This window comes from Cokeromyces recurvatus (assembly GCF_025118155.1).
Source record: "Cokeromyces recurvatus strain NRRL 2243 chromosome Unknown BX663scaffold_44, whole genome shotgun sequence".
In the NCBI taxonomy this organism is placed as follows: domain Eukaryota; kingdom Fungi; phylum Mucoromycota; class Mucoromycetes; order Mucorales; family Mucoraceae; genus Cokeromyces; species Cokeromyces recurvatus.
Genome location: NW_026251430.1, coordinates 26,340 through 51,683, shown reverse-complemented (window position 1 = coordinate 51,683; position 25,344 = coordinate 26,340). Strand labels below are relative to the sequence as shown.

Below are 25,344 nucleotides of genomic sequence, written 5' to 3'. Positions count from 1 at the left end.
GTAGTCGTAAAATAAATAATATATATGAATAGATAGATTATGAATATAGAATTCATTTTTACAGTGGGGTGTAAATATATTATATTTAAGCGCTTGGTCTCATCACTAAATATTTTTGTTTTATTAGACTTGTTATTGAATATATTATTAGAGATAATCAAGAATACTAAATATTTAATTATAAGAGTATATAATTCAGCTCATACATCAGCTTTATTAGTTTTTTGAAATAAAAATGTAAATGTTTTAATAGCCAGGATGGTCGCAGCTAATAAAGAAACTAGGATTCTACCAACGATATTAGCAGAAAATATATATTTGGAGGAAGAACATGTTCTCTTTTGGTTTTTAGTTAAGATAAATCAACAAATCCTATAGCAATGATGCATACTTCAAGTTAAATATGTTACTTTAATACCACTCCACGGATACCCATTTCTACTTGAGTATAACCATAATATACATTGTGCTTCTTGTTAGAAATAGTTGAATATCCTAAATAAAAAAATAATAGTTTATTTTATTTCTATAAAAGGTCATATGTTTATATAAAAAGAAGGTTACCATGGCTTTTATATATTCCTAGTGCTCTATATTGCTTGGTAACAAACTAAAGTACTCTCGGTATGCATAATAAGCTTCCATTCAACCCAAGACCTTCTATAATAAGTTAGATAATGTTACTTCACTTTTAAAAGACATGTATACTCTTGTCACACGTATAACAGGTAAAAAACATAGTTTAGCATAGGTTAAGTTGTTTTTTTTTATATTTATTTATAATAGCATTAACCATTGGATTATGTACATTAGCTGAAATCAGAATCCTTTCTCAAAGAGTTTAATACATGCTTTTTTTTTTTTTTTTTTTGTACCTTAAAATGATGAATTGTTAGAAGACCCTAGGTTTAAAAGCGTGAAAATTTTAATCTAATTTTTTTATCATTAGTATCAGATACCTTATTTATTGGCACTATAATAATAATGAAAAAAGCTTTCATAATTTAGCAAATTTATATAGAAAAAGTTAATGTGCAGCAACAACAAATTGAAAATAAAGTACGCTTTTTTTACCCTTTATTAGAAGAAGAGTGTAGCCATATTACGGACTTTATCCATTTATGGAGAACAAAGGTACAATTGCATAAAACTATATAAATATGTAAAAAGAAAAAAAAGAGATTTGTTTGTTTTCTTTTCTTTTTTAATTATATTTTCTTCTATTATGTCTTTTATCTTAGACACTATTCCTCCTACAAGTCAATTAATATCTAAAAGATATCATTACTTGACTCTACTTTTGTCTATTCTTGGAGGATCTTATCTAATCAAGGCTTTTTGGAAAGCAGTTGTTGTTCCAAACCATCTAAGACATATACCAAAAGTTGATACAATTCCATGGTTTTTAAGTATTATAAAAGGCGACAGTCATGATATAAGGGTAAAGAAATTAATGTTACCACTTATAAATCAACATGGTTTATGCTTAAAGTATATTATGGGACGATGGGTGTTGACTGTAGGTGATCCTCGTTTACTTCAAGTTTTATTGAGGGATGTTCATACATACCCAAAGGAGCAAGTCTCATTGGACCCAGTAAGTTGACTATCAAAAAAAAAAAAAAAAAAAAACCTGCCTATATATTAAACTTTATTTATCTATATAAAGGACCTTATTTTAACAAATCAAGAACCTAATATGGGAAATGCCAATTATAAAGATTGGAGAAGACAAAGAAGTGTTGCTAATCCTGTGTTCCACAGAGCGATGCCAGTAGAAGTATTTGGTGAAATAACAAAAAGAATATTTATAGCAATTGATGAATATAATAAGGATGGTATAATTGATGCTGCAGATTATATGAGAAGGTAAATATAAGTAACTTGTGTGATACATAATTTTAAAGTGTTATAATTATTTATTAGGTATGCACTTGATTGTCTTGGACTTGGTATTTTTGTAAGTTATGATATTCTATAAACGAATAATATTATATTCACCTTTTTCATTTTCTATCTATCAATATATCTATCTATCTATAAAGAACTTTGATATGAAAGCTGTATCTGATCCAAATTCAATGTATGCCGTTATTTATAAGCGAGCCTTTAGTAAGTATTATTAAGGTCACATTATGTATTATAAATATTTAATATAAATTAAAATAGGTATTGTTAGAGATCCTTTAGTTTATTTATTTCCAGCGTATACACGTATCCCTTCTAGATTTATTCCTTATCGTAATCGTGCTCGTCAAGCAAATGAACATCTTCGAAAGTTATTATCGGATATTATTATGGACCGTAAACGTCTTATTCATGAAAATAAAATTGATATGGATGATCCAAAGAAAAAACCTGATTTACTTACTCTCATGATTATGGCCGCTGAAGATCCTACAAATACGCATAATAAATTTTATCTAACTGATGGTGAATTAGTTTCAAATCTTGCTGTATTTTTTGTTGCAGGTAAGGATACATAATAATGTATACATATTCTAGAAAAAAAAAAAGTGACTGGGAGTGGGAGGAGGAGGAAGGGGCCAAAATATAGTATTTATATATACTTTAAATATGAATAATAGGACATGAAACTACTGCAAGTGCTACTGCCTCTTTCATGTATTACCTTGCTGCTAATCCAGAAATCCAAGATAAAGCTCGTGCGGAAGTTTTAGAAATTTTAGGAGATTCTCCTGAAGATATTATTCCAACAGACTTAGAACTCAAACAAATGAAATATTTAAATAATTGTATTCTGGAAACTATGCGAATTAATCCTCCTACTTCAGGTAATCTCCCTCGTATAGTAACAAAGGACACAAATATAGGTGGATTCTTTATTCCAAAAGAAACAAGAGTAGCTATCGTAAGTATCTGTTTTCATTTTATTTTTTATTTTTTTTTTTTACACGTTTTATTTATTGTCATTTTTATTTCTATAAAAAGGAGCTTTACTGTACTCATCATTTGAATAATTATTGGGATGCTCCTGAAAAATTCAATCCAGACAGATTTGATCAACAAAACTCAAGCTTTCGCAGTGAAGCTGTCTGGATGCCATTTGGAGACGGACCTAGGACATGCATTGGCAAAAATTTTAGTATGTCAGAACAAAGAGTAGTTCAAGCAATGTTTTTAAAGAGATATACTTGGAAACTTGTACCCAATAGTGAGCATGAATTTGGTTTAAAGAATGCAAGTGGAGGAGGTATTGGATTATTAGGCCCTGAATCATTAAAAATTCAGTTAACAAAAAGATACACTTAATTATTAAGTAACATACTATTCATCTTTACATGTCATACGAACATTCATAAACTTTAGTATGTTAACTTTTATTATTTTTTGTTTCAAGTCATTATATGGTTATTGGCTTAATTTTATAGGACTACTCGATCAATAGTATCTTTTATAAAATGAAATAAAATTAAAATAAACACTGCTATGGAATATAATGCTATAGAAAATTTTGATAAATATGTGTGTATCTATAAAAGTAGAATGAAGAGCTAAGGCAGATACTGCTTATCAAAATGAATAATAATCTAACTAAACATTGATATCCAGTAAATGAAAATTGCTGCATATCAGTGCTAATTGTTTAAATTCGTTTTCTCTTTAGGATACTTGTCATGTTATTATTTAAATTTCACTATTCTAAATGCGGCTTACAAATTTAATCTAGAATGAGCTATTTCTGTTCAGGCTTGTATAAAGTTTCATAACTACTACTACCATGTTAATACATAGTAAATATACTTTTTTCCATGATAACATCTTTAAGGGCTCCTTTTTTTTTTTAATGTTATCAGTCTTTGCTTATGATCGAAAGGAGAAGATCTATTTTAAGAAAAGAAAAATGCTTTTTACTGCTACTCACAAGTGATAATGATAATGTCTGGGCTTAAACTTAACAAACATTTGCAAAAGCTTAACTTTGATATAATGAAACTTTATTAATGTTTTTTATTACATGCACCTTTCCATACACTTCCATCTTCGTAAACTTCTCGCTTCCAAATTGGACATCTATCCTTTAATTCATCAATAAGATAACGTGCTGAATCCATTGAATCTGCTCTATGTTTTGAGGAAGTAGCAACTACCACACTCACTTTACCAACTGGCACAATTCCCGTTCTATGATAAATAGCTACATGTAATAAATTCCACTTATTACGCGCTTCTTCAATTAACTCCATTAATATCTTTTTCGCCATAGGTATATATGCTTCATATTCTAATTCAACCACAGTCTTATCTAAAGAACTGCAAAATTTACATCCTTTCTTATTTCCAATTATTTTATATTCTATTCTATACCTTCAAATACATTTCTAGTGGTGCCTGAAAATGTAGTTATGGCTCCTGCTCTATCATCTTGTACTAAACTAGTAATCTCATCTAATGACGGTAATGGCTCACTTGAAATTTCAACAATATTTTTCATTTTTTTTTTCAGCTTTAATAATAAAATAAAATAAAAATAAAAACAAACAAAACAAAAATAGTTTTTTTTTTTTTTTTTTTTTTTTTTTTTTTTTTTTTTTATAGTCATATTTAAACTCATATTACATAAGAATTAATGGAAGATAACAAGTTATAACTGAAGAGATTATATACTTATTAAACATAGTAACACATACACCTTTTCTCAAAGATATGGTGTATGACAAGTATATATAATTCTCTTTCAAAAAAAAAAAAAAAAAAAAAAAAAACGAGAAATTAAAATGTCGTAATGCTAGTAGAGGATACATACAAACGTTTGATCCAAATCTTGATATTCAGTTTTGACCATACTATTATAGGTTCAAAAATGGGTTACAGATTGCTGATATTAACAATTCAGTGATTATTAGCATATCCTCATTTGTTTTTTTTTACAAGTATAATAAATTAAATTTAACAATTAGCTCATGTAATAGTTAAGAGGAGGAAGAAGATGTCTGCTGCAGCACAATCTTATGTAGTTTCTTTAATTGAGATAAGGCGCCTCTTCATGATTTTACTTAAAAAACAACAACAACATTGAAAGCATAGCATATGAGACGATTAATATCAAGCATCCTTTGGGTTTACATTTATCCCATTATCTTTCAAAAATATTTATACAAATAATTTCTATTTGGAAAAGGAAAAAAAAAGACCGAATTGCCATAACAACATTACTGATTCGTCAATTGTTTTTCATAACGATATAGTATTTCATTATGTTGGATAACAGCAGTAATAGTGCATCATATTAAATTAAATGAAACCCAGTCAAATATGTGTCATAAAATTGTGGCTTGGTATCATATTGAAGTTACTTTCTCAAGTATTTTATTTTGACCTTTCTATCCCGATTCTCTATCCTTTTTTTTTCCTTTTTATATATTATTTACTATTAGATAATGGCTACTCCTATTGTGGAAGCTACCGAAAAGCTTAGTCTTGCTGAAAGTATGTCTCTATTCTATTTTATTATTATTAAAACACGAGTGACGTTAATTCTGTTAATTTGAAAATAGCTGTCTTTGTAGACGAAATTGCTGGTTGTGACACCAATGGCAATGGTACTGAAACAGCTCCCTTCAAGTCAGTCCTTAAGGCTATTGAAGTAAAGGGCGACAACATTAAAGTTCAAATTAAGAAGGACGAGGAAGGTTTTAAGGATATTTCTGGTGCTGCTTTCAAGAAGGCTAAGAAGACCTTTGCCGAACAACAAAAGAAAGCCAAGAAGCTTGAAGAACAAAAAAAGAAGCAGGATGCTGAATTAAAGAAGAAGCAAGAAGAAGAAGCCAAGGCTATTGAATATGCTAAATCTGTTATTCTTAAGGAAGATGAATCTCTTCCTAAAGCAGAAAAGGTAGTACAGACATGTATATGTAAAAGGAAATATATTAAAAAAATTTGAATTAGATTAAAATCCGTCAATCTACTGAAAAGAGAGGTAAGCGTGTTAAGGTCTCTGGTTGGGTACATCGTCTTCGTGTTCAAGGTAAAGATATGATGTTTATTATCATTCGTGATGGTTCTGGCTATTTACAATGTGTCTTGACCGGAAAATTGGTAAGCTTTTTTTTTATATATATTATATATCAATCACAGGAATAAGAGTCTAATATAAATATGACTATAGTGTCACTCCTATGATGCTATTACTCTTACTGTTGAATCTACCATCACTGTATATGGTATTATTAATGAACTTCCTGAAGGTAAAACAGCTCCTGGTAATCATGAATTGGTTGCAGATTATTGGGAAGTTGTTGGTAAGGCACCTAGTGGTGATGAAGCTTTCAACAACAAGGTCAGTGCTGATGCTGATCCTTCCTATCTTTTGGATAATCGTCATCTCGTTATTCGTGGTGAAACTGCTTCTGCTGTCCTCAAAGCCAGAGCTGAAGTTATTAAAGCTTTCCGTGCTTTCTATGAACAAGAAAAATTCACTGAAATTACCCCTCCTTGTATGGTTCAAACTCAAGTTGAAGGTGGTTCTACTTTATTCTCATTCAACTACTATGGAGAGAACGTAAGTTATATTCTATTTTTTTTTTTTTTAGATAATTTCTTATTTTATTTTTATTTTTTACATTTAATAGGCCTATTTAACACAATCCTCTCAACTTTATCTTGAAACCTGTCTTCCTTCTCTTGGTGATGTTTTCTGTCTTGCCGAATCTTATCGTGCTGAAAAATCACATACTCGTAGACACTTGTCAGAATATTCTCACTTGGAAGCTGAAATGGCCTTCATTGAATTTGATGACTTATTAGACCATCTTGAAAACTTGATTTGTTTTGTTATTGATCGTGTCTTAGCTGATGAAGAAACTGGTAAATTGATCCAACAATTGAACCCTGACTTCAAGAAGCCTTCTCGTCCTTTCCTTCGTATGAAGTATGCTGATGCTATCAAGTATTTGAAGGAAAATGATATTAAAAAGGAAGATGGTTCATTCTATGAATTTGGTGAAGATATTCCTGAAGCTCCTGAACGTGCTATGACAGATAAGATTGGTCGTCCCATTTTCCTTACTCACTTCCCTCATGAAATTAAGGCCTTCTATATGCAAAAGGATCCATCTGATAGACGTGTTACTGAAAGTGTTGATGTTTTAATGCCTGGTGTTGGTGAAATTGTTGGTGGTAGTATGAGAATGGATAACAGGGTATGTAATAACTATTTAAAAAAAAAAAAAAGAAAGAGAGAGGATATATCTATGACTGACTTGTAAAAATAGGAAGAATTATTAGCAGCATATGGTACTGCTGGTATTGATCCTTCACCTTATTATTGGTACACTGATCAACGTAAATATGGTACTACACCTCATGGTGGTTATGGTCTTGGCGTTGAACGTTTCCTTGCATGGCTTCTCAACCGTTATACTGTTCGTGAATGTTGTCTTTATCCTCGTTTCACTGGTAGATGTACTCCTTAAAAGAATAATTATATTAAAATTAATAAGAAAGCAAAGCATGATGACTATTGTTTTTTTATTTTTTTGTTTGTTTTATATTCATGTTAAGAGTTATTCTATAATGTTCGATATTATGATGTCCCCTTAATTTACTAATAGTAAGCATTCATTTCTAGTTAGAAAGTATAATAGCGAGACATTTAAGGATAGCAGATATTATTAAAAGATGTAGACACTAATTTTAGTGCATAAAAAAAGGTTATAGTAAAATAAGGTATTATATGGTGAGATTTAATGGGGTAATATGCATATTTTTTGCATAGTTACAAAATAGAAAAAAAAATGTGTATTTATTATATTTCTCTTCTCTCTTTTTGTTGTTGGTATTATTTCTTAACAATGCCCTCATCGTTTATTTTTTATTATCAAGAAAAAAAAAAAAGTTTCAACAATCCAGGAGAGGATCTCGATCTTCTGCTGATAGTAAAAGACTATATAAATGTCCTATGTGTCCAAAGTCATTTTATTGTCTAAGAGCATCGCATCAGACATATTCGTATTCATACAGGTGAGAAGCCTTATCGATATAAGCATACTGAATGCAATAAAAAAGTTTTCTCGGTCAGACGAATTAATTTGACATACACGTACTCATGAAACAAATATCTATGATGAACTCGATACTGCTACCACTACTATTGATGTAGTATCTTCTATTAGACTCCCACCTTTAAAATCCAATCATTGTCAAAGGGGCTCTTGAGCTTCGGCCGCTTGAATGCTATTATTATACTAAATTAAATCCACTTTTTGTTGAATTACAACAGTCTACTGCGACCAGTAGGAGGAAAACATCAACACCACCACTACTACTTGAATGTCATTCTCTGATAACTGCTCATACATCCTTTTATACGACTTGTACTCTTGGAAGAACAGACCCTAATAATAATCCACTATCTACTATCTACTACGAATCATACTTTATGTAATAGACCCTCTATTCAATCATTGCTTTTGTAATTATATGCTACATTGCATATATGAGATTAAAAGAATTTCTGTATAAACTGTATTACTATAATATACTTTGCATAGTTACTTATTCCTTTTATATGTAGTTGTTTCTAACTAAATATAGTAGTTTTTATGAAGCATTATATGTATGCATATACGCTTATTTGTCTTGTGTTGTCTATTTTACAAAATAAAATAAAACAACTGCTTTACCAATAGGAAATGCATATAGTTATTTTCATTTTATTTAAATTTAGGATATCACTTCTTAAACCAGGATAATCGTTTTCTCCACTTTTTTTTTTTTTTCTTAAATGTCAACAATTGAAATCCCGTTAACCTATGCCTTATTCTGTCCTGTTTTTCTTCTTCCAACCCTTGCCTGATTATTTAAAAAAATCTTTTTATTTTTATTTTTTTTTTATAAATATAGATAGATTCCTTTACATTACATAAATCATCCTATGTCTACTAAGAGAGAACTTAATCCCACAACATGTTTTAATTTTTCTTTCTTTAAAGGTAAGTTGTGACAAACAGCTATATATGTATATAAGAGAGAGAGAGAGAGATAGAAAAAAAAAAAAGGGGTAAAGTCATCATAACCCATATTACATATACACATACATTGTTTTTTCTTTCTTTCTTTCTTTATGAATTAGAATACATGAAAGAATTACGTAAAGTGGACGATAACATTATTAATAGACTTAACTCTACCTCAACGCAGTCAGAAGGAGCTTGTGCTGATTTCTTTAAACAAATATCTAATGCTTATGCAAAGCGTGATGAAGCTATTGATTATTGCCTCAAGGTAAATGATTTGATCAGATATATATGTATAAAGGGAGGGACGGGCTAATTAAGTTTCATTACAATCATACAGTTAATGGACCAAGATCTCGAAAAGAAGAATAAAAAATTAGAAGAAGACCCTGATGATTTCGATGTCAAAAATAGTATTTTCACAAGAGAATCTATGGTAAATAAAAAACGACATTTTAGTTTGGCTATTAATGATGGCAATTTTATTTATATGTCTTTTTATTGTTTATAGCGTCAATCGGTTTCAAATGAGAGATTTGTCGAAGAAATTATTAGAGAACGTACTTTACAAGTTTTTAAAACTAAATGCAGATCATTTGATGTTACTTCATTAGAAAAATAAAATATACATGTATAAAAAAAAAAAACAATTTTTTTCTTTTTTTTTAATATTTATATAAATAATTGTAAACTGTATATGGTGGTAAAGATATATATATATATGCAGATATATATACATATTTTTTTTTACAGAAAAAATAGAGAACAATAAACTAAATTAATAAAAAAGTCTTGCTTAATAAAAGGCTTTAGCATGGTTGTCACAAACATCACGAAGCTTGGTTTCAAGTTCCTTGGAAAGAACACCCTTAGAACGGATTTCCTCAAGCATATCAGTGTGCTGAGTCTTGATGTGACTAATGAAATCCTTTTCCCATTCAACAACACGGTTCACAGGGATCTTATCAAGATAACCATTGACACCAGCAAAGATAATAGGAATTTGAACTTGAATGGAAAGAGGACTATATTGAGGTTGCTTCAATAATTCAGTAAGACGAGCACCACGATTCAACAAGAATTGAGTAGAGGCATCAAGATCGGAACCAAATTGAGCGAAAGCAGCGACTTCACGGTATTGAGCCAAGAAAAGCTTCATGGAACCAGCAACTTGCTTCATGGCTTTAGTTTGGGCAGCAGAACCGACACGAGAGACGGAAAGACCGACGTTAATAGCAGGACGAATACCCTTGAAGAAAAGTTCAGCTTCCAAGAAGATTTGACCATCAGTAATGGAAATAACGTTAGTAGGGATATAAGCAGAGACATCACCACCTTGAGTTTCAATGATGGGAAGAGCAGTCATGGAACCATAACCAAAGCTCTTATTCATCTTGGCAGCACGTTCTAAAAGACGAGAGTGAAGATAGAAGACATCACCAGGATAAGCTTCACGACCAGGAGGACGACGAAGCAAAAGTGACATTTGACGATAAGCAACAGCTTGCTTAGACAAATCATCATAAATGATCAAAGAGTGACGACCGTTATCACGGAACCATTCACCAAAGGCAGCACCGGAGAAAGGAGCAAGATATTGAAGAGGAGCAGCTTCAGAGGCAGTAGCAGCAACAACAGTAGTGTACTTCATAGCGTCATTTTCTTCAAGAGTTCTAACAAGTTGAGCAACGGTAGAACGCTTTTGACCAACAGCAACGTAAATACAGTACAACTTCTTGGATTCATCAGAACCATTGTTCCAATTCTTTTGGTTCAAAATAGTATCAAGAGCGACAGCAGTCTTACCAGTTTGACGATCACCAATAATCAATTCACGTTGACCACGACCGATAGGAACCATGGAGTCAACAGACTTGATACCAGTTTGCATAGGTTCGTTAACAGAATGACGAGGCAAGATACCAGGAGCCTTTACTTGAACACGAGAACGACCTACGGTTTCAAGAGGACCCTTACCATCAATAGGGTTACCAAGCGCATCTACAACACGACCAAGAATACCAGGACCAACAGGAACGTCGACAATGGCGCCAGTACGTTTAACAGTATCGCCTTCCTTAATCAAACGATCGTTACCGAAAACGACAATACCGACATTATCAGGTTCCAAGTTAAGAGCCATACCCTATCATATACATATATATATATATATACATTACTCAATATAATACTTAAATATATAAAATATAGATATGTACCTTAAGACCAGAAGAAAATTCAACCATTTCTTCAGCTTGACAGTTCTTTAAACCATAAACACGGGCAATACCATCACCAATAGATAAAACGCGGCCAGTTTCTTGAAGATCAGTTTCAGAATTAGCACCCAAAATACGTTGTTCGAGAATAGAAGAAACTTCAGAAGTAGAAGGTTTGGCAGAAGCATATGTTCTTAAAGCAATAGAAGCTGCACCGAGATTAAGACGCTATTATAAAAATAAAAAATAATAGTAATTGAGTTTCCATTAGAATTGTTAATTCCAAATTTAATGTTAAAATAATAATTCACTTATTTACAGCAGGTGTAGATCTGGCCAAAGCAGCCAAAGTAGGGCGTGCAAAACGAGTAGCGTTTCTCAACATTTAACCTTTATCTTTATTTTTTTATGAAGGAGAGAGGGGTTGAAAAAAAAAAAAAAAGAAATAAATCAAAACAAAACTGGGGGAAGGGTGTGTATGTGATCAGTTTAAAACTCCTATCATTTTTTTGTTTAATCAAAGTGATGGGGGGCATGACCAATGTCTATTGACTGAGCCTAATTGTGACTTGAAAATAATTAAACTATCTTTTTCTTATTATCATTTTAGTGTGCCTATTCGTACCTTTTTTTTTTTTTTTTTTTTTTTTTTTTAAAGCCAGTGTTATGACTGTAGTCGTCTTTACAACTAAGTTAATAGAAATAAACCATCATTTATTACGTAATGTAGAGGTTATTCAAATAAAACTAGCATATTGTACTTTACAGCATCACATTCATTCTGCATTCAGTTTTAATAATAGTCGTTGTTAGAGCATTCGAGCTTTCATAATAAGTATATACATTGTATTATGTATGTAATAATAGGATTATGACTGTTATATTCAATTACATAATTATTAATATAAGTCATACATATTATATATAGATAGCTATAAAGATGAATATTGTTATGTAATAATATCTTATAGGATAATAATAACAGTAGCTTATAAATAACTGGTATTATTGTTATAGCCGGAATATTCACTGTGAATCAATATTGACGCGTTGCTTACCCCAGAAATAATGATTGGGTATATTTTCAGTAACAGCGACAGCTCAGGGAGAAATATGCACACTGCATGTAGAATTATTCGGAGACGATATTTACACTGACAATATTTACACATAATACTTTATTATAGCAAATCATACTCCTATTAATATCACTTATTTTGTAAAAAAAAAAAAAAATATACATTTATATTAATAGCCCTTATCATTTTTTCATATTATTTTTCGTGGTACAATTTTTGTATTTTTTTTCTTTCTGTTTTCCCCTTCCTTATCTTTTGCACTCAAAACACCCAATACGGATTGATGGAAGAATTCGTCCCAAATCTTCAGCAATACTGTACGATAGACCGACTACAATACTGGGTTGGTCAATCAAATATCTGGGGAACACACAAAAGAAAGACAACAAGTGGTCAAACGAAATACGGTTGACATTTGTGGATTGTATGCAGGGAGATGAGGGAATTTATGGTCGAATTGACAGATTCAATTTCAGCACATTGGGACCATCTCAAGAACGAGGTTGATTTTATCACTATTGGTTATGCCAGGAAATCTCCAACCAAAGAAAATCATGCATCGAAAACGCGACTTCTGCAACTCATGGTTGACAAGCTGTATTTTTGAATGAAGTGTGAGGAAGTGTATATCAGTCCGTGCTGCTTTGCTAAAGAACCGATTCTGGAACATGATTCCCCTATATCAGATCACTTGTTTCCAGTCATCAAATGTTGCAATGGTGGCATTACAGATTTGACGAAGCGCATCCGTTACACTCAAAAACATATACGTCTGGCTATTATTGACTATGCTGGCCTTTCCACATCTCCGAATGACATTCGAAAATTTCTCGACACATACCCCAATATCAAAGAAATTGCCATTGACCATGGTAAATCAATTGAAATCCTGACTCAACACCAACTATTGGAGAGAAACGATGCTGAAAAATTCAATTGTCGCCTTAGTCTTGTTCAATGATCAAAATAAAAAATACGTTTGTTTGGCAGTCTTCATCTTTCAATACCATGCATATTTTTTTAGTCCGTGCTTTAACAAAAGGAGGAAGGGCGTATGTGATGTTCAGAGCGTAAGCAATGAGTATAACTTAAAATAAAAAAAAATATATATAAATACATATAAAAAACAAAAACAATAAAAACAATTCTATAATCAGACTTGCTGACGGTTAAAGAACCTTCAACTTTAAACCTATTGTTTTTATTGAGACAAGGACTATTTGTATTTATATTTTGACAGCCGAGCTTTATCGAATGAAACACTAGTTTCATTCACTGAGTAAATCTAGAGGAATCTATTGGGAATATAAACATCAACTGATAAATCAACCAAGTACCTCACAGATTATCCTATAATATCTGTCTATTGGGTCCTCGTAATAACGTTTGACCCATCTCTGTACTGCTCGGATATGAATATCTAATTGCCTTGCAGCAGCAGCAGAAGCTTTCAAGCATTTGTTGAAAAATAAATGCAAAAAAATCTAGTCTTGTCTTCATCAGAGTAAACCGTACAGCGTCGTTTATTGCATAGCTCCATATCAATATCTTCACTACTCCTCTTATCCATTACTGGATGAATTACAGGGTTAGGTCTTTTCCGAAGGTTTATACATTAGGAACTGAGTACGAGAACTTATTGTTTCAATAGCGAACAGCTTCTCATCAACAACGTGCCCTTGTTCATTTTCATAAAAAAAATTGCTATAAAATACATATTATAAATATATGCCAAAAGTTAAGGACATGATCATATTTTTAACTTTCATTGTTATAATCAGAATAACCATGATACATACACCACACAAGCAATTTTTTATTCATAAATTAAAAAATATCCTTACATGTTTATAAGTCACCCAAAGGAATATAACTCATTGCTTTATTAGATAAATAAATATTGTATGAATGTTGTATTTCTATTAAATTTATTGATTAAAAGAATTGAATAAACTTGGCATAAAAAGATAGAAGAATTCTTTTTGCCTTTTTTTTTCTTTTATACAAAGACAATAAAAAAAAAAGGTCAAACAATGAACAATAATCTCAATAATGAAGTACGCGCCTTATTCTACTTTAATTTATTAAAAAAAAAAAGGCTGCATTACGTCCCGTTTTCGAACTATTTTAATTTCTAAAATTAGTAAAAAGGCGTCACTGAATAACAAAAGTAATAAAAAAGATACACGACTTTTTTTTTTTCAAGAAAAAAAAATAAAGGTGAATTATTCTTTTAACTTTCTTTTCTTTTTTTTTTTTTTTTTTTTTTTTTTTTTTTTTTTTTTTTTTTTTTCCTTTATAATATATAATGAATGTATTTACTAGATTTAGATCTGCTTCTACAGCAAATAGTACAAAATCCGCAGAACCTTCAATTGATTATGGACCAATTACGCATAGCGCGATCCTTACGGCGCCTAAAGAATATGACCCAATTTTGAACCCTCCCCTTGACGATGAGAAAAAGAAGAAAATAAAGGATTTAATGACTTATATGGAATCTATTATGATTGATAAAGAGGACCCTTATTATCCAAGTGAAAAAGGTTTTTTGACAGAAGCTACCGTACATAGATATATGAGAGCTAGAAAATGGAATTATGAAGTAAAAAAAAAACACTAAAAAAAGGAGTAAAAAATAAAATAAAAGATAGATTGTTTAAAATTTAAATTATAGACAGCTAAAACTATGTTGGAAAATACAGTCAAATGGAGAAGAGAATACAAACCAGATAAAGTAGATGCAGATTCTGTTCGTATTGAGGTAAATAAATAGATGTAGCGTATGTGTATTTGTATGTAATGTATAAATACATGTATATATCTATTTATTTATATTTCATTTAATGAATAATTACAAAATTAGGCTGAAACAGGTAAAATGTATTATAGTGGCTTTGACAGAATGGGACGTCCTCTTTGGATCATGAAGCCTCGTTATGAAAACTCAAAGGATTCAGATAGACAAGTGAAACATATTGTATTTTGTTTAGAAAGAGGTATTCGTTTAATGCCTCCTCAAGTAGAAAAAATTTCAATTGTAGTAGATTTTAAAGATTCTACAGCTGCCAATAATGCAAGTGTTAGTACATGTAAAAAATTCTTGGATATTTTAGGAAATCATTATCCTGAAAGACTTGGTATTGCATTTTTAGTCAATGGTAATGACATAACTCCTATGATCATCTATATGATACGGTAACACATACAAAAAAGAATCATGGTCTTTTTTGACGTTTTTTTTTCTTTTGTAGCTCCATGGTTCTTCTTTACTACATTTAAATTAATTGCCCCCTTTATGGATCCTGTCACTAGAAATAAGATCAAGTTTATTAATCCAGATGACACTAAACAGAATACAAATACTGATCAAATTAATATGAAGGATTATATATCTTTGGATCAAATGGAAGTTAGTTTAGGCGGTCATTATAACTTTGAATTTGATATTGATGTTTACTGGAATGACCTCTTAGATAAGACTGGAAAACCTTTTAAAGTGATAGAATATCAATAAAATGTATATTATGCAATGATATGCATAGTAATAAAATATCCCCTAATCACACCCTATTTTAAGGAGTAAAAAAAAAGAAAAAAAAAAGACAAATCTCGTCATAACACAACAATTAAGCAATTATGTTTTTTTTTGGAGCTTTATCACTGGTTCAAAGAGCGGAATTTAAAATGTCGATAATCAACTGGAAAAAAAAATGTTTTTTTCTTTTTTTGTCATTGCCTAGTCCTTTTTTTTTTTTTTTTTTTTTTTTTTTTTTTTTTTTTTTTTTAAAAAAAAAGCTCCATTTTTCTTTTTCATTTTTATATATACTCCCATTTTATATAATTTAACGTAATCAAGTGTATACCCCTAAATCAATAATAATATAGTTAATGGACAATCAACCATCTTTTCCTTATGAATTATTTGTTCAACAAAACCAAGATGATAACAATAACGACAATAACAGTAATGCTGGTGAATTCAATAATATAGAATTTGAACGTTTAAATATTTTTAAACCAACAACACTTGAAGTAATGGATTTATTAAATGAATCCGATGCAGAAGAAGACGATATAAACTTTGAACATAAGGTATTGATTAGATAAAATTTGTGTGAACGAAAAAAAAAAAAAAAAAACGCTTACAGAGTTTATAGAGTACACCTAGTTATTTTAATCAAGAAGACGATGAAGATTTAAAATTGAGTTCTGAAAAAACAACTAGTAGTTTTAGTAGTAATCGTAGTTATAAAAGAGATAGTTCAGCTTTAAAATTGGATCAATTTTCACCTTTAAAAATGGATGAAGATTCATTAGAAAGAAGAAATAGTTATGTAAGAAATAATATATAAATATTTATATTTTTTTTTTTTTATTTACATGAAGGTTTTTTAATGTGACAAAAATTTTATAGAAATCACCTTTAAGAAGACTATCAACGTAAAATATATATGTGTATACATAAAAAAATGGTATAAATATTAACCTTATAAATAGTTCTAGTAGTGGTACAAGCAGAAATGTAAAAAGAAAGTTAATGGATTCTTCTCCAAGCCCTTCTTCAATTCATATTCGATCTTCGCCTTTAGTAAAATCATCACCACCATTTGGCTATAGTACGCCTACTATAAGTATGATATCTACACCTACTGATGCTAGATCTTCTGCTTCTACAGGTAGCAGTAATGAAGGTATATTTAAAGCAATCCTAGCTGTATTCTATTTGGATATTTATTATTATTTATTTTAGGCTTATTTCAATATAAAAGAGAAAGCACCTTTGATTCACTTGAACATAATGTTTCTGCCTTAAAAATTGGAATGGATAATGCAGCGACAAAGGTAAGACAAAAAAAAAAAAGAAATCAAGAAGTTGGACTACATTATTTATTTATTTCAATTGTTAGAAATATTCACCTATTATACGCGAAAATCGAAAACCAGATTATATCGATGCAATACAACAATCTTATCAATCTTCTAACGCTACTCCTGCATCCCCAAGGCAACTTCCATCTTCTTCTTCTTTTTCATTTTCATTTTCTACTACATCTACGCCTACTCCTACGCCTACACATTTAACATCAACAAGGAATAAAAGAAGAGATAATCATAACTTCGCTATACCAAATACTACTATAACCAAAAATAATCAACGCATCTCTAATGACTTTCCCCCTCCTCCCCCTCCTCCTCTATTTTCACAGCAAGAAGATAGACAATTTCAAGTGTCAGGAACACCTACACCACCACGTATAGGGGAACAGGTGATTGTAAAGTATCTTATATACATACATACATACATATATACATATTACTGATCTTTATTATCTAGATAAATAATCATTATTATACTATTTTAAAGGATATTGGAAAAGGAAGTTCAGGACATGTCTTTCAAGTAGTATCACATACGTATTCGCATATTTATGCACTAAAATGGATCGAAGTGAAAAAGGAAGAAGATAGAGAAAATGTGATAGATGAAATTAATATATTACACATATTAAAAAGAGAAGAAAGGATTGTTTCTCTATTAGATTTTTGTATAACTGAAAATGTCATTTATTTAATTATGGAATTCGGTGAAGTTGATTTGGCTCGTTTAATTCAAAAACAGGCGATAACAAAATGGGACCTTAATTTTATAAGATTTTATTGGCAGCAGGTAAAATAGGTTATTCTTTTCTTTTCTTTTTTTTTTTTTTTTTTTTTTTTTTTTTTTTTTTTTAACTGTACGTATACTTATATTTTAGATGTTAGAATGTGTTTATGCCATGCATAATAAGAACGTTGTTCATTCAGACTTAAAACCAGCAAATTTTGTTGTAGTCAAAGGATGGTTAAAGTTGATTGATTTTGGCATTGCAAAGGTTATGTCTGATGATACTACAAATATTCACCGTGATAATCAAGTAAGTATTTAATATAATTAAATACAAACTATTCATTCTTCAAGTAGGTAGGCACAATTAATTACATGTCACCGGAAGCACTTTCTGACTCAAATGAAGGTAGAGTAGGAAGGAAGAGTTTAGTAAAATTAGGTAGACCAAGTGATGTCTGGTCTTTAGGCTGTATTCTTTATCAGATGGTATATGGGAAAACACCATTTTATGATCTTCAGTTTGCACAAAAGATCCTTTCTATAAGGGACCCAACTTATGAAATTAAATTTCCGGAATTTGTAATAGAAAAACTTGACAAAACAAGCTCTGTTGAACGCCAGATAAAACTTCCTTCAACCCTTATTCAACTACTAAAAAATTGTCTAAATCGTAATCCTGATTTACGACCTCCACTTACAGAACTTTTAAACCATCCTTTTGTAAATAATTAAACAGTTATATCACGACTCTCATTTATATATATATATGTGTGTGTGTATGTGTGTGTGTATGTGTATGTATATGTATATGTGTATGTATATGTATATATAACATATCTGCATGTACAGCATCTCCATCTTCAATTAGCAGATTTGTATAAAAAAAAAAGCAAAAAAAAAAAAAAATTAAATAAATAGTGGAAAAGTTAAACTTTGCTGCACCAACAGTTACTTTTCAATAAGCTTTTTTTTTTTTTTTTTTTTTTTTTTTTTTTTTTTTTTTTTTCTGGATTTAATTTATAACATGTACTTCGAGCTTGAAACACTAACAATTATTTTAATCTAAATAAAATAAAGTAATTCATCCTATTTGATTATTACAACGAAATAAAGCTTTTTCGATAGACGAATAAGCCCTCTTTCACTATTTAAAAGTGAGTCTGTTATGCTCACAACATGTAAGTCTAATTTTTGTGAGGGAGTTAAGTTTTATGCAAGTCACCAAAACTCAAAGTAAATCTAAAAACTGAATTCGAGAAACAGCTGTTAACTATTAAAGACATACAATTCGAATAAGAAAGGTAAATGCACAATCAGGGAAAAAATAATAATAATAATAACCAGCAGAGCTGTTGAAATAGAAGACTGTACATAGATATATGTGTCTATATCCCTCCTTTTCTTTATCTACATGTATATATGATAGAACTCCTTTATTCTTTCTTTTAAATAAAAAAAAATGTACCTTAGTTATCTTTCTTAATGGGACGAGCAACCTTCATAGCCTTATAGTCACCATTAAAACGAAGACCCAACTTCATAATCTCAGCAAAGACATTCCAGTCCATTACCTTTGTCATCATAATCTTCATAATAACAGTAATAGGTCCTTGATCAGAAACAACAATCTTACCAGCATTACGACAAATGGTATCAGCAATAACAGAAGGTGGAGAAGAAAGTTTTTGGGCTGATGTAAGAGCGGACATTTTACCAGCATTGCTATAAAAGTTAGAATCAATAGGAGAAGGATGCTAGAAGAGAGAGAGAGAGAGATAGAAATGAATATACTAAATTCTAACTAACTTTTTAATGAAATACGTTTAACTTTACCACAACAAGAACATCAATTTTAGCTTCAGCCAATTCAGCAGAAAGGGAAGCAGCAAATGTAGTTAAGAAAACCTTTGAGGAAGCTAAATAAGAGTCAATTATTATTATTATTAGAATATTATTTGTTTTTTAAACTTACAGTATAAGGCAGACATGGGATTAGGGATAAAACCAGCACTAGAAGAAGTAAAAGTAACAAGACCTCGAAGACCCTTATTTAACATTTCGTCAACAAAATGATGAGTCAAGACAAGACCAGAGGTAACGTTGGTATGGAAATTAGAGAGTTCACGCTTCATAGGGACATCAGCATAACCGCCTGTTGTAATATAGCCAGCATTATTACACAAAATTTGTACATCAATATCAGATGTGGCTTCCTTGACAGCAGCTAAATAACTTTCGCCAGTCGCTTCAGAAAGGTCACAGCCAACAAAACGGAACTCAACATTAGGAAATTCCTTTTGGATAGTTTCTTTAAATTTACTGAAAACTGCGTCATCAAGAGCTACAACGACCACATTCAGACCTTGGCTAGCAAACTTACGAACAATAGCAGCACCAATACCAGAAGAGCCACCTGTGACCAAGGCCCTAAACAATAATAAGTATAAATAGAATGTTTATAATAATAATAATAATAATAATATGAATATTACCACTTGGCGTTATATTTAAGTTTTAAATTTTGTTCAGGACAGCCATAAGCACCATAGGCAACTAAAAGAAGATAAGGAACAATGGCCAATACGCCAATCCAAAAGAAGACTACCATTTTTTAATAAATATAAGTTCTTACTGTATTTAGATCTTTTTTTTTTTCTAATTGTAAATCTTACGCGAAGTAATGGAGAACATTTTTCGATTAATAAAGAAAGAAAAAAAAAAAAAAATAAAAAATAAAAAATAAAATTTTCCTTTTTTTTTTATAGCGCTTTTTAATAATAATTAACTGAGAATCTTTATACTAAACCTTTACATTTTTTTACACAAATACACACATTTAAACTATTACCTATAGAATTTAGATGGCGCCCCCTTTTTTTTTTTTTTACTTTTTTACTTTTTATTTACAATAAAATAGGAAAAGAATGACTAGTAACTGCCATAATTATACATAACGTTAAATAGTATATTATAAATGACTGAACAATAGAACATCTTTTTTCTATTGTTTATTTCTTCTATTATGTATGATAATAAACAACAATAATGGTTTCAAAAAAAAAAAAAAAAAAAAAAGCTGTCCAGGACACCGCGCAACAATAAAAAGCTAATTTTTATCGCGTGACCTGAACATTTTTTTTTTTTTTTTTGTTGTTGTTGATCTTATCAGATAAAAGCAATGGCCTACACATACTATTTTATTAATTTCCACAGAATTGAGCAAGTTTTGTAACATCAGCACAATCATTTTCAACCAACATGTCACCAGGTCCATTCTAATAATAATGTTAATAGAGAAATAAATAAGTCTACCTCTGGCGATATTATATATATAAATATATGTATATTTTTGTATATATTAAACCTACCATAGTCCATTTATATAAAGTAGGAATAGCAGGGACTTGATAACGAACTCGATAGGGATGGCTAGTGTTACCCTTCCAATCATTACGATAACCAACTGGGGCTTCAACAAGAATACTATCTTTTACGGCCATTACAGATTTACGAATGAGAGGATCAGCAATAACACAATCAGGACACCATGACTCTGAAGTTTCTGGAAGCTCATTACCATAAAAGAGAACAAAGACAGGATTGCCTGTCTCAACTGCTTTCTTTACTTCAGTTTCAAAGTTTTCACTTTCACTAACACGAATCACCTTCATTTTGTTGAAAAAGAAAAATAGAATAGAATAGAATAAAATAAACTAAAATGAAAAATAAAAAATAAAAAATTTTTTATTATTATTTCCTTATAATACAAAAAAGCAATTGCATTTTTCAAAAAAAAAAAAAAAAAAGAAAAGAAAAGAAAAGAAAAGAAAAGAAAAGTAGATTCAACTGATGAATCTGTGTAACGGTATTAGTAATGAACTTTTTATTGTCATGGTAGCTCTATTAAAACATCATCATACTATTTATGCACATATTTACAATTTAACTCTATCTATTAGTCTCCCTACTATAAATGATTAAGTGTAATTTTCCCTTCGTTTCTTTATCTCTGCCTCTGCTCTTGTTGTACGTTGTTGAAGCCAAGTTGCAAAATTACCACATTTCAAAAACTGTGAATATAATTCCTTAGTAGGATCTGTGGTAGATGTACGTGTTTTAAATGTTGATTTGAAAGGAAGTTGTGGGCCATGTTCTTTTAAGGATTTCATAAACTGATCTGTTTGAAAGGGCTTTAATCTTGGTATATCTCTATTCGTACTTTTTTTTTTTACATATAGAAATATATATACACATGTATATATAAATATAAAAGGAAAAATAAGACTCTACGTTACATGCATCTATTTGATCTACTTTACATGTTGACAGGTATCAATGTACTAAAGTATCTATTTAATGGCACAAGAAATTTCTCTGTTAAATCAACAAAATATCTTCGTAGAATATTATTTAAAACCCAATCTATGAAATAAGTGTTAATTGACTGACGTTTTTTTTTTTTTTTTTTTTTTTTTTTTTTTTTTTTTTTTTTTCATTTATTTATAATTACTTTACCTGGTGGATATCCTCTGACAGTTGCTTCAGTTAACATTTTAATTAATTCTCTATCCTTAGATATCACTGATTTACGTTTTGATGTTACTCCCTAATATAATTGAAACCGTATTTAATAAAAGGAACGATTTTTTTTCCTTTCTTTCCTTTTTTTTTCCCTTACTTGTATAAAATTAAGCATTACATTTGATTTACTATTATGTTTTACTTTTGATATTCCTGAATGTATAATTGTACCATCAGGTTTTCTATTATATGAATGTGATTAGTAATAAGCTCTCCTTACTTTTCAATAATATCCTGTCACTATATACCTCAGTTGTTGTTTGCCCACTCGAACAATATTTGGCCAATGTTGAACGGCAGTGTTAAAGTAAGGATTAGTTACACCTATTACTAAACTAGATAATGGCTTTATTTTTATAAAAGAGAAAAGTAAATTACTTTATTTTATATCTCTCCTTTTTCTTTTTTACCTTATTCTTTGTAACAAAGCTTTTGAAATCTGAATCTTGGATAGTAAAATAAGGTCTATAGTCACCACAGTAAGGTATCTATTATACTTGTTGTAAGTATTTATGCTGATATTTTTTTTTTATATAAACATATACAAAGTTACAGGATTAATAATATCTACTAAGGCAACCACTGCTTCACTACAAACTCCTGGATCAGGTGCCATAACAACGATAGGTTCAGCTAATAGCATAAGTTCCCATAACAACCATAAATCTTTTAATATATCTTTGAAATGATGGTATAAGCTTCCTATTGGAAGTGCTGCCATAATCTAGACAAAAAAAAAAAAAAAAAAAAAAAAAAAAAAAAAAAAAAAAAAAAAAAAAAAAAAAAAAAAAAAGAGAGAGTCACTTAAAAATACCTGATTAGATTGACATTTGTATAATTCACTTACCTGGATATCTGGTTTTAGTTTATTCATATCAAAAGGTGTTGTTTCTAATAATTGTGGTTTAAATGGTGTAGGTAATTCAACTTGTAATAGTCGTCCAAGAAAAGGCAAATCAAGCACTTTACCATCTTCTGGAGAAGGCCTATAATAAAAAAAAAATAATCAAGATTATGTATTTACATGTATATATTTATTTATTTATTTATTTTTTTTCGTTGTCTTACCAATGTACTATATTCATACAAGCTGCTTCCAACATAGGTTGACCAGTATCAAAATAAGCTGGACCTAATATAGACACTATCCTTGAAAATAATCCTACATAAGGATATTGTGATAACAAAACTAATGATTTCTATGTATAAATTCATTTTAATAAAGTTTCACACTATCGAATATGTATGTATATATATGTGTGTGTGTGTGTATATGTATGTATATATTTGTTTATTTAATCTGTAGGCTTACTTGGAAATAACCTCGTCGAATTGTTGAATCCTTCTTTTGTCTAAAAAATACATAACCATAAAGGAATCCTGCATCTGCAGTTGGACCTATATACGAATATATATAAATAAATGTATACATTTTATTCGGAATAATGTTTTCTTCATTACCCGAAACAGCAAATTTGCTTGAGCTAGCTTTAATACGAATATTAAACACTTGATCACCCACCTCGAATACGTTAGAATCTGGAAATGCAGAAAAGCAACTAAATAAGCAAGTTAGATAGATTGTAATTCAAGATTATAAATCCTATACATTACATATTCTTTTGTTCTGCTAGTGTCAAATCCATTGGTGGATATGCATAATCCAAAGCTTTTGTTTATATATATAAATATATATAAGGAGGAAGAGAGATCTAAATAAGTATATACATGTATATATACATATATATAATATATTAAGGAGTGCATTTCATATACATTACCTTGACCAATCTCTAAATCAAAATTAACTATACAAAAACCAATGACCCATTTTCTAAAACTAGCCAAGTCAACAGGATCTAAAGTCAAGTATTTTTCGTCATTATTATCTGTAATGTCTAAGCCTGTAGAAGAAGACCTATGTATAGGTGGTGGTGTAGGTATACGAGATAGTTGTGATATAATATGAAGATCATCTTTTGCCATCAAGTCGGGATGAGAGGCAGAAATACCTAATGGATGACCTGTAGGTGATTCTAACATGGAGGATGTTGATCTTTGTTTTCGAAGTGGTTGCTTATAGAAACCCAACTTGGAATTATTGTTATTAAAGAGAGAAGAATCACTCATGTCTGCTTCTAATAAGTAGTCGACATGACTACTATTATCATTGGCCACGAATACTGAATCATATGGATTAGAATTACGACCTTTTGATGACAAGTCAAGTTGTTTAAAAGTTGATTTTACTTTAGATATTGAAATTTCACTATCCATTTATTGAACATGTATAAATATATATAAAAGAAAAAAAAAAAGAGAGAGAGAAAAAAAAAAAAGAAGAATAATTTTGATTTTTCCTTTTTCAGTTGTATTTGAAAGGTATAATGACTTGCAATAACAACAACAGCAGCAACAATAATAAAACCTTACAATGATGTATTATCATCGGAGTTTAAATTATTATGTTTAACAAATTCTAGTAATCAAATACAACGATAATAATATGCTTGTGATAAAACAGTATATTATATTCGGGCTATATCCCCTACTCTTTTTTAAGAAAAAAAAAAGGGAATAAATTTTATATTCAATTATTAGAAAGCATTATTTCTATTGTGACTTTAGTATATTAGAAAAATAAAATGACCCAAATGCTCGCTTTGTTTCAAACATTGAAACCCTGCTGTGAACAGTTGTAGTATGACTAGTTTTTTTTTTTTTTTTTTTTTTTTTTTTTGATGCATAAATAATAATTTTCTTTTTTCTATTCTTAAATAGATAATTATTCATATTTTTTCTTTTTATAAATATTAATAAAAAATATATTTATATGTATATAATGTCATTTTTAGAGAATGATAATATATTTAAAA

The 25,344-nt window shown here is 29.9% G+C and overlaps 13 protein-coding genes across 13 annotated transcripts; 7 read left to right on the top strand and 6 right to left on the bottom strand.

Moving 5' to 3' along the window:
* Positions 1-1,279: 1,279 nt before the first annotated feature.
* On the top strand, positions 1,280-1,492 carry BX663DRAFT_421181 (uncharacterized protein; the record flags this gene model as incomplete). The annotated part of the gene is made up of 1 exon (XM_051522407.1): positions 1,280-1,492. A coding segment is annotated over one exon (213 nt), but the record flags the coding sequence as incomplete, so codon positions are not given.
* Positions 1,493-2,054: 562 nt separating this feature from the next.
* On the top strand, positions 2,055-3,273 carry BX663DRAFT_533488 (cytochrome P450; the record flags this gene model as incomplete). The annotated part of the gene is made up of 4 exons (XM_051530534.1): positions 2,055-2,112; positions 2,170-2,472; positions 2,691-2,872; positions 2,953-3,273. 4 exons carry the CDS (start codon positions 2,055-2,057, stop codon positions 3,271-3,273), a joined length of 864 nt encoding a protein of 287 aa, XP_051378122.1.
* A 616-nt stretch (positions 3,274-3,889) lies between these two features.
* On the bottom strand, positions 3,890-4,508 carry BX663DRAFT_525833 (Molybdopterin biosynthesis MoaE). The gene is made up of 2 exons (XM_051529831.1): positions 4,330-4,508; positions 3,890-4,267 (listed from the first exon to the last, which is right to left on the bottom strand). Exons 1-2 carry the CDS (start codon positions 4,454-4,456, stop codon positions 3,963-3,965), a joined length of 432 nt encoding a protein of 143 aa, XP_051378121.1. The 5' UTR covers positions 4,457-4,508; the 3' UTR covers positions 3,890-3,962.
* An 848-nt stretch (positions 4,509-5,356) lies between these two features.
* BX663DRAFT_525831 (uncharacterized protein) lies at positions 5,357-7,730 on the top strand. Its single transcript, XM_051529830.1, has 6 exons — positions 5,357-5,451; positions 5,520-5,857; positions 5,911-6,060; positions 6,131-6,523; positions 6,594-7,163; positions 7,236-7,730. Exons 1-6 carry the CDS (start codon positions 5,403-5,405, stop codon positions 7,434-7,436), a joined length of 1,701 nt encoding a protein of 566 aa, XP_051378120.1. The 5' UTR covers positions 5,357-5,402; the 3' UTR covers positions 7,437-7,730.
* Positions 7,731-8,791: 1,061 nt separating this feature from the next.
* Positions 8,792-9,603, top strand: BX663DRAFT_525828 (caffeine-induced death protein 2; the record flags this gene model as incomplete). The annotated part of the gene is made up of 4 exons (XM_051529829.1): positions 8,792-8,954; positions 9,095-9,246; positions 9,319-9,414; positions 9,490-9,603. Exons 1-4 carry the CDS (start codon positions 8,897-8,899, stop codon positions 9,598-9,600), a joined length of 417 nt encoding a protein of 138 aa, XP_051378119.1. The 5' UTR covers positions 8,792-8,896.
* A 171-nt stretch (positions 9,604-9,774) lies between these two features.
* Positions 9,775-11,643, bottom strand: BX663DRAFT_480549 (ATP synthase subunit alpha; the record flags this gene model as incomplete). Its single annotated transcript, XM_051524341.1, has 3 exons — positions 11,517-11,643; positions 11,198-11,425; positions 9,775-11,124 (listed from the first exon to the last, which is right to left on the bottom strand). Exons 1-3 carry the CDS (start codon positions 11,580-11,582, stop codon positions 9,775-9,777), a joined length of 1,644 nt encoding a protein of 547 aa, XP_051378118.1. The 5' UTR covers positions 11,583-11,643.
* Positions 11,644-12,413: 770 nt separating this feature from the next.
* BX663DRAFT_525822 (uncharacterized protein) lies at positions 12,414-13,392 on the top strand. Its single transcript, XM_051529828.1, has one exon. It carries the CDS (start codon positions 12,884-12,886, stop codon positions 13,235-13,237), a length of 354 nt encoding a protein of 117 aa, XP_051378117.1. The 5' UTR covers positions 12,414-12,883; the 3' UTR covers positions 13,238-13,392.
* Positions 13,393-13,626: 234 nt separating this feature from the next.
* Positions 13,627-13,977, bottom strand: BX663DRAFT_525820 (uncharacterized protein; the record flags this gene model as incomplete). Its single annotated transcript, XM_051529827.1, has 2 exons — positions 13,792-13,977; positions 13,627-13,760 (listed from the first exon to the last, which is right to left on the bottom strand). The coding sequence occupies exons 1-2, from the start codon at positions 13,844-13,846 to the stop codon at positions 13,627-13,629; spliced, it is 189 nt and encodes a 62-aa protein (XP_051378116.1). The 5' UTR covers positions 13,847-13,977.
* A 580-nt stretch (positions 13,978-14,557) lies between these two features.
* On the top strand, positions 14,558-15,839 carry BX663DRAFT_525816 (CRAL-TRIO domain-containing protein). The gene is made up of 4 exons (XM_051529826.1): positions 14,558-14,881; positions 14,954-15,040; positions 15,143-15,437; positions 15,531-15,839. The coding sequence occupies exons 1-4, from the start codon at positions 14,585-14,587 to the stop codon at positions 15,791-15,793; spliced, it is 942 nt and encodes a 313-aa protein (XP_051378115.1). The 5' UTR covers positions 14,558-14,584; the 3' UTR covers positions 15,794-15,839.
* A 225-nt stretch (positions 15,840-16,064) lies between these two features.
* On the top strand, positions 16,065-18,665 carry BX663DRAFT_546630 (kinase-like domain-containing protein). The gene is made up of 9 exons (XM_051530970.1): positions 16,065-16,371; positions 16,437-16,613; positions 16,694-16,719; positions 16,777-16,970; positions 17,030-17,121; positions 17,187-17,552; positions 17,615-17,947; positions 18,036-18,194; positions 18,242-18,665. The coding sequence occupies exons 1-9, from the start codon at positions 16,168-16,170 to the stop codon at positions 18,617-18,619; spliced, it is 1,929 nt and encodes a 642-aa protein (XP_051378114.1). The 5' UTR covers positions 16,065-16,167; the 3' UTR covers positions 18,620-18,665.
* Positions 18,666-18,893: 228 nt separating this feature from the next.
* BX663DRAFT_267878 (uncharacterized protein) lies at positions 18,894-20,611 on the bottom strand. Its single transcript, XM_051521935.1, has 6 exons — positions 20,560-20,611; positions 20,380-20,488; positions 19,860-20,314; positions 19,721-19,803; positions 19,353-19,641; positions 18,894-19,294 (listed from the first exon to the last, which is right to left on the bottom strand). Exons 1-5 carry the CDS (start codon positions 20,576-20,578, stop codon positions 19,354-19,356), a joined length of 954 nt encoding a protein of 317 aa, XP_051378113.1. The 5' UTR covers positions 20,579-20,611; the 3' UTR covers positions 18,894-19,294; position 19,353.
* Positions 20,612-21,004: 393 nt separating this feature from the next.
* Positions 21,005-21,662, bottom strand: BX663DRAFT_525809 (uncharacterized protein). Its single transcript, XM_051529825.1, has 2 exons — positions 21,256-21,662; positions 21,005-21,162 (listed from the first exon to the last, which is right to left on the bottom strand). The coding sequence occupies exons 1-2, from the start codon at positions 21,556-21,558 to the stop codon at positions 21,088-21,090; spliced, it is 378 nt and encodes a 125-aa protein (XP_051378112.1). The 5' UTR covers positions 21,559-21,662; the 3' UTR covers positions 21,005-21,087.
* A 62-nt stretch (positions 21,663-21,724) lies between these two features.
* Positions 21,725-24,802, bottom strand: BX663DRAFT_525807 (uncharacterized protein). The gene is made up of 13 exons (XM_051529824.1): positions 24,250-24,802; positions 24,083-24,137; positions 23,930-24,027; positions 23,781-23,866; positions 23,537-23,667; positions 23,316-23,454; positions 23,022-23,192; positions 22,879-22,956; positions 22,717-22,814; positions 22,566-22,650; positions 22,403-22,493; positions 22,207-22,309; positions 21,725-22,105 (listed from the first exon to the last, which is right to left on the bottom strand). The coding sequence occupies exons 1-13, from the start codon at positions 24,743-24,745 to the stop codon at positions 21,865-21,867; spliced, it is 1,872 nt and encodes a 623-aa protein (XP_051378111.1). The 5' UTR covers positions 24,746-24,802; the 3' UTR covers positions 21,725-21,864.
* Between the last annotated feature and the right edge of the window lie 542 nt (positions 24,803-25,344).